The 18,574-nt window shown below is 49.8% G+C and overlaps 1 protein-coding gene across 10 annotated transcripts in view; it reads left to right on the plus strand.

Annotated features, from left to right (window-relative positions):
- The first annotated feature begins 344 nt into the window (after positions 1 to 344).
- Ttc7b (tetratricopeptide repeat domain 7B) overlaps positions 345 to 18,574 on the plus strand; it is a 219,320-nt gene continuing 201,090 nt past the window's right edge. For 4 of the 10 annotated variants that reach the window (XM_076921409.1, XM_076921413.1, XM_076921419.1 and 1 more), the window contains exon 1: positions 345 to 540. In XM_076921409.1, the coding sequence (XP_076777524.1) occupies positions 420 to 540 (121 nt within the window). In that variant the 5' untranslated portion in view covers positions 345 to 419. The remainder of the gene's footprint in view (positions 541 to 18,574) is intronic. The other 6 variants (XM_076921414.1, XM_076921411.1, XM_076921412.1 and 3 more) reach the window with 3 other exon arrangements.

Below are 18,574 nucleotides of genomic sequence, written 5' to 3' on the forward strand. Positions count from 1 at the left end.
CAGGCAACCTGAGATGGCAGGGCCAGCCGAGGCAGGCCCGCCCTTCACGCCCCCTCACACTAGGCGCCCCGGCCTTCGGGGCCCCAGAGCGTCCGCGGGGTGGCTGCCCTGGTTTGACCCCGCAGCGCTCCGGGTTCGCTCCTGAGCACCGTCCCGCGCTCCTCACTGCCCGTCCGGCCTCCGCCCCGGCCCGCTGCGGCTCCGGCCCTGGCCGGCAGGGGCCGCTCCTCGCGGCGCCCGGGGCCCCGCCGCGCCCGCCGCCGCCCGCTCCCCGCCCCTTCCCCGGCCGGCGTTCCCGTTACGCCGCCGAGCCGGGAGCCGGAGCCGGAGCCCGCGGCCGCAGCGGGAGGCGGCGCGGGGCCCGGCGGCGGCGGGGCCTGCGGGGCCTGCGGGCGCGCGCCGGGCCGGCCAGGGCGGCCATGGCGACCAGGAAGGCGGGCTCGCGGCTGGAGACGGAGATCGAGCGCTGCCGCTCCGAGTGCCAATGGGAGCGGATCCCCGAGCTCGTCAAGCAGCTGTCGGCCAAGCTCATCGCCAACGGTACGCGCGGGCGCACCGGGGCTTGCGGGGCCGCCGCGGCCTCCGGGGCTAGGCCTGAGGCGCGGGGCGCGAGCAGGGGCGCGGCCGGGCGGCGAAGCGCAGGCCGCGCGGTGTGCGCGGGCCAGGCCCTTGGGGAACGCGGGGTCCTCCGGTCACGCGGCGTGCGGCTGGGCGGGCGGGCTGTGTCGGAGCCCTAGAGTCCTGACGTGCAGGGTGGAGAGGCTCACGGACCCCGGAGGCCAGAGGCCAGTCCCGGGCTTCCAAGAAGTTGGAGCTTGTGTGTATGCGTGTTTGTGTGTGTACGGTGCCCCCGGGACATACCTGTGGGCATCTGGGGGCCACCAGAATGTGTGTGGTGTGCTCAGGGATCCTGTGAATGGAGATGTTGTGAACATATGGTATCCAAAGGCCCCAGGAGGAAGCTCAGACTTACAGGGTGTCAGGGCTGGCATTGGCAGGTTGAGGTTTGTGTCTTGAGGTCAGACAGTTGGATGTCAAATCTTCAGACCCAGAGAGGTTAGGGTGGAGAGTACAAGGGAAACAGAGTCAGGGAGTCTGGGAGAAGGTTGCTAGGCAGAGAGGTGAGAATGGGATTAACAATGAGGGAAGTGGAGCTGATTGGATGAGGGGCCTGGTGCGCCCAGGAACCAGGATCTGAGTTGGGAAACCTGGTGGCTGGACTTGGTCAATGACCCCCATTTGCTGAATTGGTTCTTCCAACCCACCCAACCAAAATTGCAGTCAAAAATCACATTCCAGAGCGAGGCTCCACGTGGCGTTATTTGTTTTGGAAGCAAGTATGGTTAATATTTGCTTGTCTTTTAGGACGCGCCAAAACCACAGGCAGGCACTTGGCGCCTGGTGAGAGGGCAGAGGATTTTGTCCTTCTTCACCTCTGGCTTCCCAAGGCTGTCCGGGCAGGTGTGGGACAAACAAATCACAGAGTAAATGAATGAAGGACTGTCACTGCTCATTCAAGGAAGGACATGTGTACTATTTTCAACCTTTACCCCTCAGTATCCAGAAATGGACAAGGGAAATCACATAGTCTCTTTAAGGTTGGCCACTGTTTGTGATTTTATGGAAATAGTGCCTGGAAATGAAAACTTAAGAAAAAGCCTGAGTTTCTCTGTATCTTTCAAACTCAACATATAGCTTAGGCTAGCCTCAAAGTCTCTAGCCTCCTGTCTTGCCTCCCAAGTTTAAGACCATAGGCAAATGTCACCATGCAGAGAGGGCAAGATTTTTGTTTTGCATACTGTCAACCACAGTAGGTTGGGTAGGTATTTGGAAAACGGTTATTTGTCTTTGTTAAGTTAGCATTTGACGGAAAGGTGTTGAGTCCTCAGGATCCCAAAGGCAACTTGACCTTGCCTGCTTTTTTGGCGTCTCCTTTCCTGTGTTTTCCTTTTTCCTGTTGAAGTCACATTCCCGAGTCTCTTGGGTCACTTCCATCTCTCCTGTGCAGCTGGATGTTAGCATTTGGTGTGGTTTTGAGCATCCTCCTGTCTCCACCTGCTACCTGCTGTCTGCTCTCGTTCAGCAGTGCGTGCAGTGCCCACCCGGGCCAGGTGCTGACCAGGCCCCTGCTCTCTTGCATTTACTTCCTCTGAGAGGAACACTGAGAAACAAATATGAAAGCAGTCAGCAAGAAGCTGTTTAAGGAAAACAGACACGTTTATGTGGTTGAGGATAGTGGACAGAGGGAAGGGAGACTGGCTCATGCTGCTGTGGTCACTGGAATGACAGCGTGCATGGACCCCTCTTTTTTTCATTCATGAGCCCATTTTCAAGGTCTCTCTGAGCTTGACTCTCTTTCCAGAACCTGTGGCCTCATCTGTAGCTCTGAATAGGGTGTAGGGTGGGGCAGAGTGGTGGTGATGAGCTGAACACTATGTGGCCCTGGGGTTGTGTATGAGTTAGCTTCATAAAAGTCATGGGAGGTCATTTTCTCCCAGAGCCTTGGGAGAGCAGCAGCCTTGATGGGGAAAGGTCATCTAGACTTGAAAAGGTCAAAGAGGCTGCTCAGAAAGGCAAAAGGAAAGCAGAGAAAGGGGTGAAACCCAGAACAGTGTATCTACTGCAAGTGCAGAGAAACCTTAGAAGGTGGGTCTTCCCCTGGCTGATGGGACCTTCCTGGGGCTCTTCTTGGCTTTGGGGGCCCTGGCTACCCTTCAGTCCCTGTGGGTGTGCTAGCACAGGTATTAGGCAGGTGGCATATTGCTTAAGTTAAGCCTTTGCTGCTTAAAGTAAGGAAAACTGTTTAATGCCAGGCTTGCCATGCTAAGCTTTTCTGAAGGCAGCTGCAGGCCACCAAGAGCATGCCATTCTTGCAGCCAGTACCCAGAGGCCAGGGACTGCTACCGCTCCCCCTGCCTCTGTGACCTTGGTCAAGTCTCTGAACAACTCAGAGCCTCCATTGCTGCACAACTCAGAAGACACTCCTGTAATCCTGTCATTCTAGAAACAGCCCAGTTAGGGCTGCATAGTGAGACCGTGGGGGTTTTGCTTGTTTGTCTTGTTTTGTTTGTTTCTAAAGAAGTACCTTGCAGGAATTATGAAGATTAAAAGAAGGCAGGATTTGGTGAGACACATCTAATCTCAGCTTCAGAGGCAGAGGCAGGCAGGTCTCTGTAAGCTCCACAGTGAATTGAAAAGTTCTGGGTTTGATCCCTAGTAGTCTATGCAAACTGTGTGTGGTATGGCATATCTGTAATCCCTCACACTCAGAAAGTGGGTTGAAAGTCCAAGGTCACCCTCAGCTAATTAATCAATTCGAGATTGCTGGGTCTGTAGGAGACCCTGTGTCAAGAAAAAAAAAAAAAAAAAGATTAACGTTTCCGAAGACTCCTATCAATAGCTACAGAGCCAGACACCTTAGCAGCAGGCCACTCTTTCTTTTTCTTTCTTTACTCGTTCATTCCATCAATTCTACAAATATTGAAGACCCACTGTGAGCTACAGTAGGCTACACAAGTGAACTTGGGCAAAACCGGCGCTCTACCCAGCTCTATGAAGCCTGCCTTTGGGTGGGGAAGGGCCGGGAGGTAGCTGGTGTGATTACTATGTAACAAGCAGGATGTGATGGTGGTCAATGTTGCCAGAGAGTAAAGGGAAAGGTTGGGTGGGGAGTTTCGGGGACTAAGCTAGGGTGGCTCCAGAGGCCTGGGAGCCCTGCTGAGGAGCTAACGGAATGAGTTGTGGAGAGGAAGCTTCAGGACCGGGGCCCTGGTGGACACAGAGCATGTAGGTCCTATGGGCTACTGCTGTGGCTTTGACATTTCTCTGCCCGAGATAGGAGCCAGGGGCGGGTGAGAGCAACAATTGCTGGTTCTCTGCTTCTGCTTAGCAGGGACAGCTCCTTCTGGGACAGACGTGCTGGGTCTCCGCTAGGGACTCTAAGCTGTGGACACTGAGAATCCAAGCCCCATCCTGACCCTGGAGATAAAGGGGCTAGACATTTTGCCATATATGGGTGAATTAGAGAAGATCAAAGGCCAGGCTAGAAGGAAACCCACCTAGCAGGGTGACTTCTGCCTCACACCCCACTGTATGCACCATCTTAGTCATTGTTTTAAAAACAGTTCTCTTTACATCGTTTGATGTATCCCATCCTGGCCTTGCCTCAAACTCACTGTGTAGCTGAGGATGACCTTGAACTCCTGATACCTTGCCTCCACTTCTAAGACTGCTGAGATTACAGGCATTTGAATGCTGTACTAGGGATGGAACTCAGGGCCTTGTGCATTGGGTAAGCAAACATTCTCCCAGTGTCCAGACTGTTCCTGGAGCTGGCTGAGTGACATTGAACCAACTGGTCAACCTCTCTGGAGCCTGTCTTCCCATTGGTAAGACAGGGTTTATAACACCTGTTCCATGAACTACATACATCTCCAGGCCCTCTTTCCACACTGTTGTTAAAAGAAAAAAAAATATCAAAACCTGGTTGTAATGGTGGCTCTGTGCCAGCTGGCTCTAGCAAGAGGATAATCTAAGTAGAGTCAGTGGGGAAATCTCTACTGAAGCCTAGGCTCTTGCTACCTGTTTAAGCATTACCTAGACTGTGAGGAGTGTGTTTCTTAGCCCACCCCACTGGTGCACCCCACTCAGTCTGCATATCAGCAAGATGTTGGATACAGGGAAGCCTGGGATGACCAGGTTAAGGTTGAGGAGCAGCAAGATCCTAGGAGAATCAGTTAAACACCAACTTCTGGTTGACCCACAGGGTACTCCAAATATTTCTGTTGTTCTGACTTCCCAGAATGTCACCCTTCAGGTTCTTAATGGCAAGGTTCACTGTGTGTGAGGTACAGTGCACCTGGGGTAATACCCAGACTCTCCCTGGAACTGACTGAGTGATCTAGCCAGAGTAACCTCGCTGAGCCTGCCTTTCCATTGGTAAGATACCATCGGCTCCTTTAAGGTGGCTGTGAGGATTGATACCTGGTGAAATAGTGTTCCTTCTTCCCAATGGCTTTGTGTGGCCCTGGCTGTTGGCCTGGCTGGGGAAACAGAGTGAGGGTCATGGAGAAGGTGTTTCTGAGCTGGTACTTGACCGAGGCCTGATATACTACTGTGGCAAGAGCCACGTGAGTCCTGGGCAGCCTCTGAGAGGTCATGAAGCTTCCCAGTAACTCCCCAGCCAGTTCATTTCCTTAGGCTGCTGTGTACCTAAGCACATGGAGCGGTGAGGCCCCACGTGGTAGTTCTCTCATTAGGGATCTCAGCCCATGTGATTTAGTGAGACTTTGAGGTAAGTTATTTTAACCAACTGGTGGTGATGGGTTGCTAGGTAGTTAGAGTTTGGCCCCCAAATCTATTGATTGCTATGAGAGAGGTTCTTAGTTTGCCTGTGGCTGACTCCTATGCTGTTTGAAGGGCAGCCATGAATGGCTTCATGGCTTCCCTGTCTAGACTCCTAGTATCTTGAAGCCTCTGCAGCCTTCTCAAGAGAGGCAGTCATTGGTGGCCCAAGGGCTTCTGGGGAAAGGCCGAGTTTTATCTGAGTTTCTGCTATGAAGTGAGAAAGTGGCCTTGCTGTTTAGGACTGACCTCTTAGGACATTCCTGGGGCACCCAACAAGCCTCTGGGAGTCAAATTGCCCCCAGGTCAGTGAGGCCTCCTATGACCCTCCAGCTGTGCTTCCAGGCCAGCATCCTGCTTCTAATCATGGTCTTCTTGTCCCCCGAAGCTCATGCCTTGTGGCGCAGAATGTGTCCTTATTTTTGGATTGCTGTCACTAAGCTGCACTTTCATGCTTATGATCCCTTGACTTCTTATGGCTGACACTGGGCTGGGACTGGCTTGCCCTCCCTGTGGCCTCATTCCTGGAGGAACTTTGAGGCTCTGAGCTGGGGAAGGGAAGGAAGGATTCCTGATGTTGATTGGCTTGGTCCAGCAGTTCTTGGAGCATATCCTCCTATCACCTGGGCGCAGTGTCCTTTCCTCATCCTTGGGCTGGTTTTGATTCCTGGCCCCTGACTTATGGTTCCTCTTTTGCTCATGCTATTCATGGAATCTTCACTGAAGGTCAGACTACCCATCTGTCAGGGTCTGGTCCAAGTTCCTCCCAGCTGCCCTTCCTTCACAGAAAGTGCAGCCATAACAATCCAGACCATGTAAAACCGTAGAGATCATGTCAGATGCCATTTTTCAAACAGTGCTGTTGAGAAACCTCCCTTGGGGATGGGGCAGGCCTCATTCACTGGAGTCACTGAACTTTTCCCTAAGGTTTCCTTTGAAGGAAGGGCTCATGCGCTTAGAAAACAAAACCATTGTAATCCATGAATCAAGTCTAACTCCTACATATGAGAGGGCAGAGAAGGGGGCGTCTTCTGTGATGCCCTAGGCAGGAGAAGCAAGCAGAGTGGGTTGGAACCCCAGCCCTGAAGATCAGCTGCTTGATTCCTTGTGTAAGAAGACCTTTCGAAACTCTAGGGCAAAGCAGTGTGGCACATGGCAAGTCCTTCTGAATCCCTTGAAGCCAAATGCATCTCTAAATGAGGGCTATTATAGAGTACAGTATATATTCTGAGCATTGTGGGGCACTCTGAGTTGGGCCAGGGAGCAGATTGTGTGAATTGTCATTGCAAAGGGATGCTGACGCCGTGAGCAGGTGCCAGTTCATCTCAGGTCCTCTTACTCAAATGAGTAACAGTGAAGAACAACTGGGGGAGAGGGCGGGGCGGCTGGGGAGATGCCTGCTTACGCTCTGAGCTACAACTCCTAGTACCCAATCAAAGATGCTGGGTGTGGCAGTGTGCGTTAATAACCCCACTCCCAACCCCAGCCTAGAAGCAGAGGCAGGTGGATTCCAGGCTTTGCTGGCTAACCAGTCTAACCAAAAAGAGGAATTCTATGTTTAGTGAGAAGCTCTATGAAGAGTGTTATAGAGTCCCCTCTGTCAGCCTCTGCCTCCAGATGCACATGTATGGGTACAGGCATCCACACATGCGCGCGCACACACACACACACTAAATAACAATCTTTTGATTTTTAGAGAGTTCTTGATTTCAGAAATTACTGCTAATGTACCTGGAAGTGTCAGACTTGTCAGGTAGCTCTAAGGACAACCTAATAGTGCCTAGCTCAGTTCCTGGTCAGAGAAAACGTTACCATGGACCAGCCATTTTATCCTGCTGATGGTGGTGTTTCCCTCTCCCGCTCCCCGTGCAAGGCTCTTTCTCTTTTCCACACCACCTTTCTTGTTTCCTCTCCAAGTGGCTAACTTTTAGGGCTGAGGGCCATTGTCTTTGTGACCTCAAACTGTGGAGATGGCTCACAGCTCAGTGGTGGAGTGCTGTATTGCCTTGACCCATACCTAGGCTTGCGTCCAGTTCTGAGCAAGTAGAACAGGCCGCAGACAGTACGGTTGAGGCTCTCTTGCCTTGGAAGTGAGGGATTCCCCACCTTCCTCTCCATTCTCCTGCTGCTGCCAACCTATCCGTGTGCTGACCGCTTTACTGTGGTTGGGCCCTGATTCGTGATTCCAGCTTCGTTTACCTATGATTGCTTCTGAGGCTTTGCTACCCAATCAATGATTGGCTGAGGTGTAAGCACATGCCTGCTCTAGTCAGTGAAACAGTAGTGGGTATTTACTTGATACAAGGGCTTCTGGGAAAGATTTCCTCTTGCTGAAGATGCTTGTAAGGGAAGAAGAAGCACTTTTCTTGCCTGGAAAAAGCTGTTCGTGCCTTTGAGGCCTGGAGCTGCTGTTGTCTTGTACCCATAATGGTTCCTGGCCAAGCCATGGAGGATGGCAGCATAGAGACAAGAAACATGGGGCTGCTGAGGTGTTGGCGGCTGGTGCCTGGAGCAGCTCTCCCTGGGCTTCCTGTAGTGTGAGATAATGCATTCCTCCATTGCTCACACTGAGCCAGGTGTTTGCTGATTACTTCTTGCTGAAGGCATTTCAACAAGTCCTCTCTGCCCTGGGGCTGCCTGGGCAGCTTGGTCTGGGCACTTGGGAGTAGCCTTTGCTCTTCATTTCTATTGGCCTTACATAGCAAGCTTGCTCTCCCTCTGGGTGACCTCATGCTTGGCAGATGGTGGAGTGTTGCAGGCAGCTGATGTGTGTGAAAGCTGGTGTTCCCATTGAGAAGCCGAGGAAGAGGAAGGAGGAGCCGAGGAAGAGGAAGGGGGTTTTCGTATGCCTTCCAAAGCCACCCCCCTCAACCACCAGGACAAGGATAAACAGTGCCATGGAAAACATGGAGGACAGCCACAGCCACCAAAACACCTTGTGCAGGAGTCACACGCTAGGGCTTGTCTACCCTGATAAGTAGATGTGCCAGAACCACACAGAGCAGATCTTTTGGGTTCTTTTAGAGGTCCACCGGGCCTGGAGCCAGCATCTTCATACACTGTCCCTCCCACCAAGGTCCTACGTGAGCCTCTACAGCTAGTTTTCCTGAATTGCAGCTGCTAAAACAGTGTCAGGAGGGAAAGAGACTGGGCAACAGTTTTTAGGCTTCTCCTTTGTGTCAGGTGCTGGGTGTGAACGCCTCCATGAATTCTTGGTAATTGCCCTAGCACCCAAGTGAGGCCAAGGGTTATAATGCTTCTCATTCGGGATGAATAGACCAAGACCCAGAGAAGCTCCCACCGAGATGGAATCTAGCTCCTCTGTGACTAGTTTGTTAGCCTCCTAGCACTCTGATTTCTCTGACCACTTGGATTAAAGAATCACCGAGACAGCTCATTTAGAGTCTAGGTTACCAAGCTCCACTCCTGGAGGTCCTGTGCAGCAAGCCTTAGAATAGTGTGCACTCTTAACAAGCCCCCAGGTGCTGCCAGTCTAACTTCATGGTGTGAGAGGCACTGAGGAAAGCGGCTCTGGACATGGTAGATTTCCAGACACATGCTGGAGGAGTCTCCTGATAAATGGTGATCTTTTTAGTTAAGGCAGGGGTTCAAACGCTGCAATCTTAAGCAGAATCTTTATGGCTTGAACTGGCAGCTGCTAGACTCTTGCTTTGAAATCATAGTAATTAATGAACACCTACTGTATGCAAAGCACCATGGTAGACAAAGCACCACCATGGTGGCAGAGGGATATCAGAAAAACAGGATGAGTAGGTCACCCCAGAGCTTTTACAGTTCAGGTTACAGACTCAGATTCTGCACCTGGCTGAGCATCTGCTTCAGGAGACGCTACTGGGGTCTGAAAGCTCAACTCTCTTAAAAAAAAAAAAAAAAAAAAGGAGGGGTTTATTTTATTAATGTGTATGGGTGCTTTGCTTGCATGTATGTATGTTACCACATGTCTGCCTGGGACCTGTAAAGGTGAGAAGTCTTTGGACCCCCTGGGTCCAAACAGAAACAGTTGTGAGCTGCTATGGGGGCGCTGGGAATTGAATCCAGGTCTACTGCAAGAGTACCAAGTGCTCTTAACTGCTGAGTCAACTGTCCAGCACATGGAAGCATAGCTCTTAATCCCTGTGCCAGGTATCTGGGCTACAGGGCGTCCCTGGACCAGCTATGAGAATGGTGAGAAATGTTCAGGTGGTGAGAAGGTGAGACCTTGCAGTAGAGGACAGTGACAGTGTCATAAACTACAGACTGTGGTTAGATCGCTGGGGAGCTGAGGCCAGCCAGGTTGGGCCTAGGTGGCAGTGGGTAGGCCTGGCAAATACAGCGGGAAGATTTTGAATAGGATGACGGTAGGAGCTGACAAGCTGCCTTAGATACTCCTCTGTTGCTGTGATTTAAAAAACACCCCAACAAAAGCAACTCTAGGGAAAAGGCATTGGTTTTGGCTCACAGTTTGGGGGTGCAGCCCACCATGCTGGAGAAGGCATGGTGGCAGGAGCAGGAGATAGCTCTTCACACTGCATGAGCACTCAGTAAGCTGAGAGTGAGCAGGAACTCAGTCTGGGCTGTAAAGCCTCCAGGCCTCCCCCAGTGACCTACTTCCTATATTGAGGCCCCACCTTCTGAAGGTCTCACAACCTTCCCAAACATTTCCACCAGCTGAGACCAAGTGTTTAAGCACATGAGCCTGTGGGGACATTTCACAATCAAAGGACATCACCTTAGTAGACAAAGTCTGTGTTTAGCACTGAAAGCCCCAAGTGTCTTATCAGGTACACAGTGATGCACAACCTACCCCTGAGGTTTACTTGCCAGACCTGGTAAGCAGGGCAGCTGTTGGTGGGTGAAGCATTTTATGAAGGAGAAGGAGCTCTGGTGCAGGGACAGCGGTGGCATTGCCCTGTCTGGTGTCAGGGGAGGCATGCTGCGATTCTTCAGGTGTGAGGAGCAGAAGCAGCCAGCAGGTGAGTGAGGAGCCTGGTCTGGGGAAGGAAGGTACTCAGTCAGTGTTCCATTGCAGTAAAGAGCCACCATGACCAAGGCAACTCTTTTCAGAGAAAGCATTTAATCGGGGACTTGCTAACAGTTTTAGATGGTGAGTTCATCATCATGGCAGGTATGGAGCTGGAGCAGTAGCTGAGAGCTTTACATCCTGATCCACAGGCAGCAGGTAGAGAGGGGACACTGGGCCTGACCAGTACCTCCTCTACCTGTTTAAACGAGGCCATACCTCCTAGTCCTTCCAAACAGTTCATCAGCTGGGGCTAGGCTTACAGATACAGGAGTCTATGGGGGCCATTCTCACTCAAACCGCTACAGAAAGTATTGGGGTCCAGATGTCTGGCTCTTTCGAAGGGCCAAGGGAGCAGGAAGTATGAGGACAGTAGCAGCAGTGGCAGCAGATGTGAGCAGGGGTTTCCTGTGGTGCTACATGTGACAGAGGCCCAAAGCTAACAACTAATGCATCAGCTGGCTCACAGAACTAGGGCTGTGAGAACTACCCATGGCTAGAACTACCCATGGCTGGCAGACTCATCCCTCCTCTTCCAGCCATTCAGTCAACACTTTGAAACCAGCATAGGATGTCTGGGAGTTGTATATGTAATGGGAATGCAGATAAATGTTACCACGAGACTGTCGGTTCCTCGAGCTGGACCGTTTGGTTGCGTTTGCTCATTACTGTATCCCAAGCACTAGTGCCAGGCATACAGTGGGTACACAGTTAATGATTTAAGTACCCTAAGCCCTAATAACAGTGTCAGGTACATAGTGATGCACAGTTAATGAATAAGCCACCCTTGAGTTTGCAGACTCACTCTTCAAACACTGAATCTCTGCTGAGGACCACCCAGTGCCCTGAGGCCATTGAGTGACTACTGAGACGACTCTTGTGTCTAGACATAGAGTACGGAGATGAAATAGATGCTGCTCAGGCCAGGGCTGGGTGTGGTAGTGGGATGAGGGCCATGGCAGCCCACACAGGGAGTCTGAGACCTGGTCCAAATGCAGGTCTGTGTTGGGTGACTTTCCTGGTTTGCTTCCCTGGCTGTATATCTCCTGACTGGTGGATGCTGTTAAGATGATGAACACCCAAGTCCTTTCCTCCCCAGGGCTCTTGTGGATATCCAAGGAGTCTTTCTCAGGACACAGAGGCAACTCTGGATCCCTTCCATTGCCCTCTTTATCCCTTAGTTCTGCATGCCTTCGGAAGACTTACTCTGTCCTGGGAGGCCTGGCTCCCTGGAGGCCCTGCTTCTCTCTGGTCCTTGTGGATCCAAAGGCTTTCTCTCAAGCTCCCTAGTGCTCAGGAGTGGCCAGTTGACAAGGGCCTTCTGCAGGGCATGCCTAGCTCATGACCTGCAGCAATTGCAACTTTTCCTCCCTGGCCCAGGCTGAAGGAGTTGACTCTACTGAGTCTTGGACCCAGAAACCTGGGAATAGGGTCTCTGAGAAGCTATGCCTTCACTTCCCATGGCATCCCATGCCTGCCTCTGCCCATTGTCCTGGCACTGATGTCTTACCAGAAATGAAGTATTCATCAGGCCCAGCCCCCTTATCACAGTTCGTTCCCTCTACATGAGTGTCCTTTGTGCCAGGACTCAGAGTCTCTGTCTCCTTACACACAGGCCATGCTTCTTGAGGAAGAACCTGACATGGCTTTGACTTCTCTGGGGGATTCTGTCAACTCTCTCTGGGTGGGTCTGACTTGTGTATGTGGAGCTGGCTTCCTGAGAAGGTCATTTCCTAGACCCTGGGCTAGTCTGATAACATCCTCTAGCCTGTGTTTGCTTCCTGTCCCCAGAGCTCTGGAGACAGGCTAGATCAACCCTAGGCAACTGGCTTGTGGGTTATCTTTCTTTTCTTGGGCTGGATTTCCCTAGTGGAAGTATGTGTTCACAATCATGTGGTATATGAGTGTGTGTATTAGAAAGGGAATATGAGCAAGTATGGGGTGAATATATAACAGATTGTGGGGTGTGTGTGTGTGTGCATGTGTATGAGAGTGTAGTTAGAAAGTAAGTGTGAGCTAGTATGGGGTAAGTGTAAAAGAGATTGTGACAGTGAGTATGTGTGGGTGTGAGTGGGTATGTGTATGATAGTATATAACTGAGTGTGAGAGGATGTGTGTATACACGTATAAGTGACTATAAGTGTAGACTGAGTGTATGAGTGTATAACAGTCTGAGGATATAAGTGAGGGTGTGTATAGTATATAACTGACGTGTATGACTATATAACTGATGTGTATGACTATATAACTGGATGTGTGGCCTGTGTACGCATGTATAGCTATGTAACTGAGAACGTGTGCATGTGTTTGTGTGTATAACTGAGAGTGTATACATGTGTACGGAGTGTATAGCTGAGAGTGTGTGGCCAGCATATTCTCTAGTCTTCCCCCATGATGCTGTCTCCAATCCTGTTTTCTCCCATTTCTGTCCTGTGTGTAGTAGGGAGGAGGGTTTGGCATGGAGCCTGGACTTTCACTATCAAGATTTCCTTAGAAGATCATTTGCACCAGCATCTTCTGGGCCCCATAATCTTTGATTTTGCCATCTTTGTTTTCAGTCACGTAATCTTCTCGTACTGTGAACTAGGTCACAGATTAGACAAAGGCAGCTGGAGTTGTTCAGTTGTCCAGTAGAAGCCGTGAGGTAGGAACAGGAAGGTCTGGATTTTGGTCAGCAATCATGGCCAGTGTGTGGGAAAGCTTTCCAGAACAGTCTCCTGAGACCAGTGTACCTGGTTGATTCCTGTCCAAGGAGGGGAGACATATGTATTGTGGGGAGCTGACAGAAGGCGGCTGTCATCCATGCAGCCTTCTTGAGCCATATACCCTGACAAGAGACTTGATTACGACAGCCTACAACAGCTAAGCACACTCTGATAACATCTTGTTTTAGATACCCAGGATCTTCCCTTGAGTGTGCGAAACTTAAAGGTGTGATTTAGAGCCGAGACTTAAGGGCGTGACTTAGAGGCGTGGCTTAGAAATGAGACATAATGGTTTTCAGCTGACATTCATTCTAAAGCAAAAAAAAAAAAAAAAAAAAAAAAAAAAAAAAGCCAGGATCAAAAGTAAGTGTTTTAGTTAGAAGAGATGACAGGTTCTGGTTAGTCAACAAAATGATGGACTGGGTATTAGGACTTGTTACTATCTTGTACCTCACTGGTACAATTAGGAATAAGTATGCTCTAATTGTAATTTGAGAGAAAAGTTTTACTTTAACAGGAAGAGTGATATGTAGGAGGCGCTAAGTGGGAAGGAATATTGAGAGGAAGAGATGGAGTAAGGAGAGAAGATGAAGGAGAGGAGAAGCTAGATGATGAGAGAGAGAAAGAGAGATGGGGCATGGAGGCAGATGTTCACAGGTCTCCACCAGTCAAAGATGGTTTTTATATCTAGGTTGGGTATTGGGTTAAGCCTCTGATTGAGCATTACCAAACTTATAAATCCTTTGCTTAACATTTTAAAAAAAATTGTATAAAAGCAAAAAGGAAAGGGGGGCATGGGACAGGGGTTTTCTAGGGAGGGGAAATGGGGAAAGGGAATGGCATCTTAAATGTAAATAAAATATTAAATAAATAAATAAAAAAGAAAAAAAGAAGTGAGACATAAAAGGTGAGAGGCAGACAGAAGAAATTATTATTAGGCATTAGGTATTAGGTACTTGGCACTTGGAGGAAGAACTTGGAATTAGACATTAGACACTCGAGACTTGGAAGGAGAACTAGGAATTAGACACTTGCACTCAGAAGTAACTTGGAACTGGGAAAGAGACTAGCAACTGGAACTAGGATTAGGTGCTAGGAACTAGGGACTTGGAGAGAAGAAGAGAGACTGAAGAATAAACGGGATTGAATCATACTCTGTCTGGTCTCCATTCTTCTCGTCCGTTCTCACTCTCTCTCTTGTTGAACCTTGACCCAAAGACCAGAGCAGCTTGGGGCAGCACAGGCTCTAACAGTTTAGCCCCCAAAGCTTTTGGCAGTGCGGGTTCCAACATTGATAGAGCGGTCATTGACATTTTTGGCCCCCAAGCGTGGGCTAGTGCAGCTCTCAACATTTTTGGTGCCCAACGTGGGGCAGCTCCGGTGATACTTAACGTATCACCTGATTTCAGAAGTACTTACTAAGTACCTACTGTGTGCCAGGCACTGGTGTCAGAACAGAGAGTGTGACAGGGTTGAATGGGTACTGAGGGGATAGGCTAGTGTTCACATGGCAGGAAGAGTCACATGATATGATCCATAAGACATTTTATAACTGGGAGTAGACAACAAATCCCTATTTTGTATTAGAGGTGTGTGCCTTCTTGCTTTACTGCTTGATGCTCTGGTCTGACCCCCTTTGTCTATCAGGAAAGGCTTGCTGCTATGTGCTGGTCACAGGATACAGGCACCATTGCTCTTCTGTGGGTTTATGCTCCCACCTTCCAAAACAGACTTCTCCCTCTCTCTCACCTTATGACCTTGCCTCTTACTTCTGGGCAGCTCCCTGTGGTACTACCATGAAGTCTGCCAGCCTTCCCTCCTGTCACTGCTGTGGACTTTGGCTCCTTCAAAACTCTCCACTTGGTCCCTGCAGCGCAGGCCTGTGCTGCTCTGCCGTTCTCTCTACTTCTCTGCTTGTGTCCTCAGCACACAGGTGCCATGCCTTCCTCTCAAGGCATTGTTAGTCTTAGCTGCACCAGTGCAAATAGCATCCCTGTTCTCTGCTCCATTTTCCAGCAGTGACTTGCGTTCTTACAGATTGGACTGCCTCAGTGCCCTCTAGTTCCACAAAGACTATCCCTGTAGTCAAGGTCACGCTGTGGTGTTGACGCCATATTGTTCAGTGTAATGGCCAAGCCTGCAAGCTTACCTCATTTAGTGTTTCAGCCTTTGTCATTCACTTGGCCACTTGCCAGAAGCACTAGACCGCACTTGCTGGGTTCCTACTGAGACTTCTCCCCAGAATGTTTTTCCCACAGGTCCCATTTTGGTTTCTGTAGCAGACATGTCTTGATTTTTCTTCCTAGGCCTTTCCCCTCAGTCTCTGTTAGCTTTGATCTGGACTTGACTTGGAAACCGAATGTCATTGCAGGTTGAACTTGCCTTCATGCTTCTACTTCTGTAGATGGTGCTCTGGTGCTACCGCCCACCGTGAGGTGTGCAGTAGATTTGTCTTTAATCTCTCTCCTTTTTTATAGGCCATGTATCAGAGAGCTTCCAGTGGCTGCTGTAACAAATTATCCCACAGTTGTATTCTCTTAGCATTATGGAGGTGAAGAGTGGTTAGTGGTTAATCAAGGGTCACTCCTCCACAGGTGGATGTGTCACTCCTCTGCCTGGGTTCTGTAGCTTGTGTATGTTGTGTGGCTCCTACCCTCTGTTGTGTTAGAAGGCGGCTCGTATCTGGACAGATCGTACCAGGCCAGTACAGCTCCATGAGAAGAGGGTTTATTTGGGAGGAGGGGGGTCGGGGAAGAGAAGAGGAAGAAGGGGGCAACGAGGAAGAAGAAAGGGTGAGGGGTCTGGGGTCTCTGACTTTTATTTGGGCCGTAACATAACCACATGCACTACTGCACATAGGTAAGTCGGCGGACAGATGAAGTGAACACTGGGGATGTAGACAAAATGGTAACATCCTCTTCTCCATCTTTAGAGTGAACAGTGTAAGCTCCTATCTCTCTGCTCTGTAGCCACATATGAATATAGACCTGTGCTCACTCACACAATTCAGGATAATTCTTCCATCTCCAGGTCCTTCACATTGTCACCTGCAGTGACACATAAAATGCACGCACAGCACACCTTCCGGAGCTCGTGGTATGGAACTGCTGGAGCCATATTCCCAGCACAGTCCAGGAGCACGCCTGGTTTGTTTTGCCTCTGGGTTATGTTCCCACTTTCTTCCCTCACTCTTGTCTGAGTTGCTGTCTCCTCTCCATCCCTGAGTACTGAAATAATCTATTCCCGTTCTCTCCTCTCACTGAGTCCACTTGCCACACAGCAGATGAAGGGAGTTTTCAGAAAATCTAGTCAGCATGGCATCCACTGCTCACAAATCTCCAAGACTTTTGCACTGAGTGTGTCCGAGGGCCCAGCTTTCTCACTGGTCCTAGACCATGCCACCTGACACCTCCCCTCTCTGTAATGCCCTTCTCACAGGTCTATGCATTCCTGACTTTGTTGTCATTGTCTCTAGAGCCCTCTCCTTGGAGAGTCTTTCCCTGGCAGGACCACTCAGTCTGAGAAAAACACACGCCACTGTCACCTCACCTTACTTCTCTGTACCCTAACATTCTGTGACCCTTTTCTGATTTATCCATCTTCTCTAACTGGGGTGTGAGCTCTCTGAGGGTAGATACTTCATCCTCTCAGTCACAGCAGCAGGTGGGAGCTAGCAGACCCTGACTAAATGCTGAAGCTGTGAGGCTGTGCAGGTCTGTGAGGATTACCTCACAGTGGGAGCTGGGAGGAAGCCGCCCTAAGAAGCCCTGAAGTGTGTCTTAAAGGGTACTGGTTGTCTTAGTCAGTGTTCTGTTGCTGTGAAGAGATACCCTGCCCACAGCAGCTCTTATAAAGGAAGACATTTAATTGGAACTGACTTACAGTTCGAAGGTTTAGGCCATTGTCATCGTGGTGAGGAGCACGGCACCATGCAGGCGAACATGCTAGAGAAGGAGCTGAGAGTTCTACTTCCAGATTGGAGGCAGCAGGAAGTGAATGCCACACTAAACCCTAGTGACATATTTCCTGCAACAAAACAACATGTACTCCAACAAGACCACACCTCCTAATAGTGCCACTCCCTATGAGCCTATGGAAGCCATTTTTATTCAAACCACCACTCTGGGAGTCTATAGAAAGAGGTTGGAAATCCCAGTGTATCCAGACTTTTAGGTGAGAATAATGACCGTGGCCTCAGGAGGATGTTGAGGGCATGGGGCATGTGTGTGAGAGAGGCTAAAGGCCCAGGGAGAGGGGTGTGTGTCCTTAGCAATGGTCATAGCCTTGTTACTTTTCACTAGACTCTCAGAGGGTAATTGAAGTCAAGCGAACTCCTCTGTGGATGGCCAGGAGCAGCCACTCAAGATTCAGGGCACACTATAACACAATGCTTTTTCTCTGTTTAAGTTAACTGCTTAGGAGCTGATGAGATGAGTTGGTGAGTAAGAACAGTTGCCAGGCTTGATGATATGGATTGTATCCCCAGGACATACATGGTGGAGGGAGAGAATTAAGTCCAAGAAACTGTCCTTTTGTCCTTTTGTGTACTGTGATGTTTACACATATAAACAAATAGAAAAATGTTAATGTTTTGTATGGCAAATGTACATAGTAAAAACTTAAGACTATATGGGTGCTTTTCCCCTTGACAATGGTATTATGTCCTGATAAACCCCTTCTATTAATCACTATTTTTATTGCTGTAACCACATATCTGACAAGAATCAGTTTATGAGGGAAATGATTTATTCTGGCTCACAGTCCCCCGTGGTGGGGCAGGCATGGTGGCAGGAGCAACTTGTGGCTGTGGCTGTGACTGTGGCTGTGGCTGTGCTGTGGCTGTGACTGTGGCTGGGTTGTGGCTGAGGCTGTGGCTATGGCTGTGCTGTGACTGTGGCTGTGCTGTGGCTGTGCTGTGGCTGTGCTGTGGCTGTGCTGTGGCTGAGGCTATGGCTGTGCTGTGCTGTGGCTGTGGCTGTGGCTGTGGCTGAGTTGTAACTGTGGCTGTGCTGTGGCTGTGCTGTGGCTGGACTGTGGCTGTGGGCACTTGCTTACATCTGAGAGAATCAGGTTGGAGAGAGATGAATGCTGGCCTTCTGCAGACCATGTCCTCCTGCCCTTTTTATTATTTAGTGTAGGACCCAAGACTTTAAGCTGGTGCTGTCCATGTTAAAGTTAGGCCTTTCTTCCTCTGTTAAGTCTGGTAGAGTAGTTTCACACCTCTGTTAAATGCCCTCATACATATCTCCAGAGGTGTGTCTCCTAGGTGGTTTTAAATTTAGTGAAATTGACAGTAAATTTAGCCATCACACTCTGCGCAAATTGAAAATAGTGTTAGTTGAAAATGCATTTAGTAGACTCAGTGAGCCAAGAGACATAGCTTAGCCTGAGAGCACTTAGATTAGCTTGCAGGTAGAGAAAAGTCATCCAACACAACACCTGGGTGCACACATGGGTAATATGCTTGCATGGATGACTGACAGCCACCCAAACATTTTGAGAGAGT

The sequence above is a fragment of the Arvicanthis niloticus genome, chromosome 23 (genome assembly GCF_011762505.2).
Source record: "Arvicanthis niloticus isolate mArvNil1 chromosome 23, mArvNil1.pat.X, whole genome shotgun sequence".
Taxonomy (NCBI): Eukaryota; Metazoa; Chordata; class Mammalia; order Rodentia; family Muridae; genus Arvicanthis; species Arvicanthis niloticus.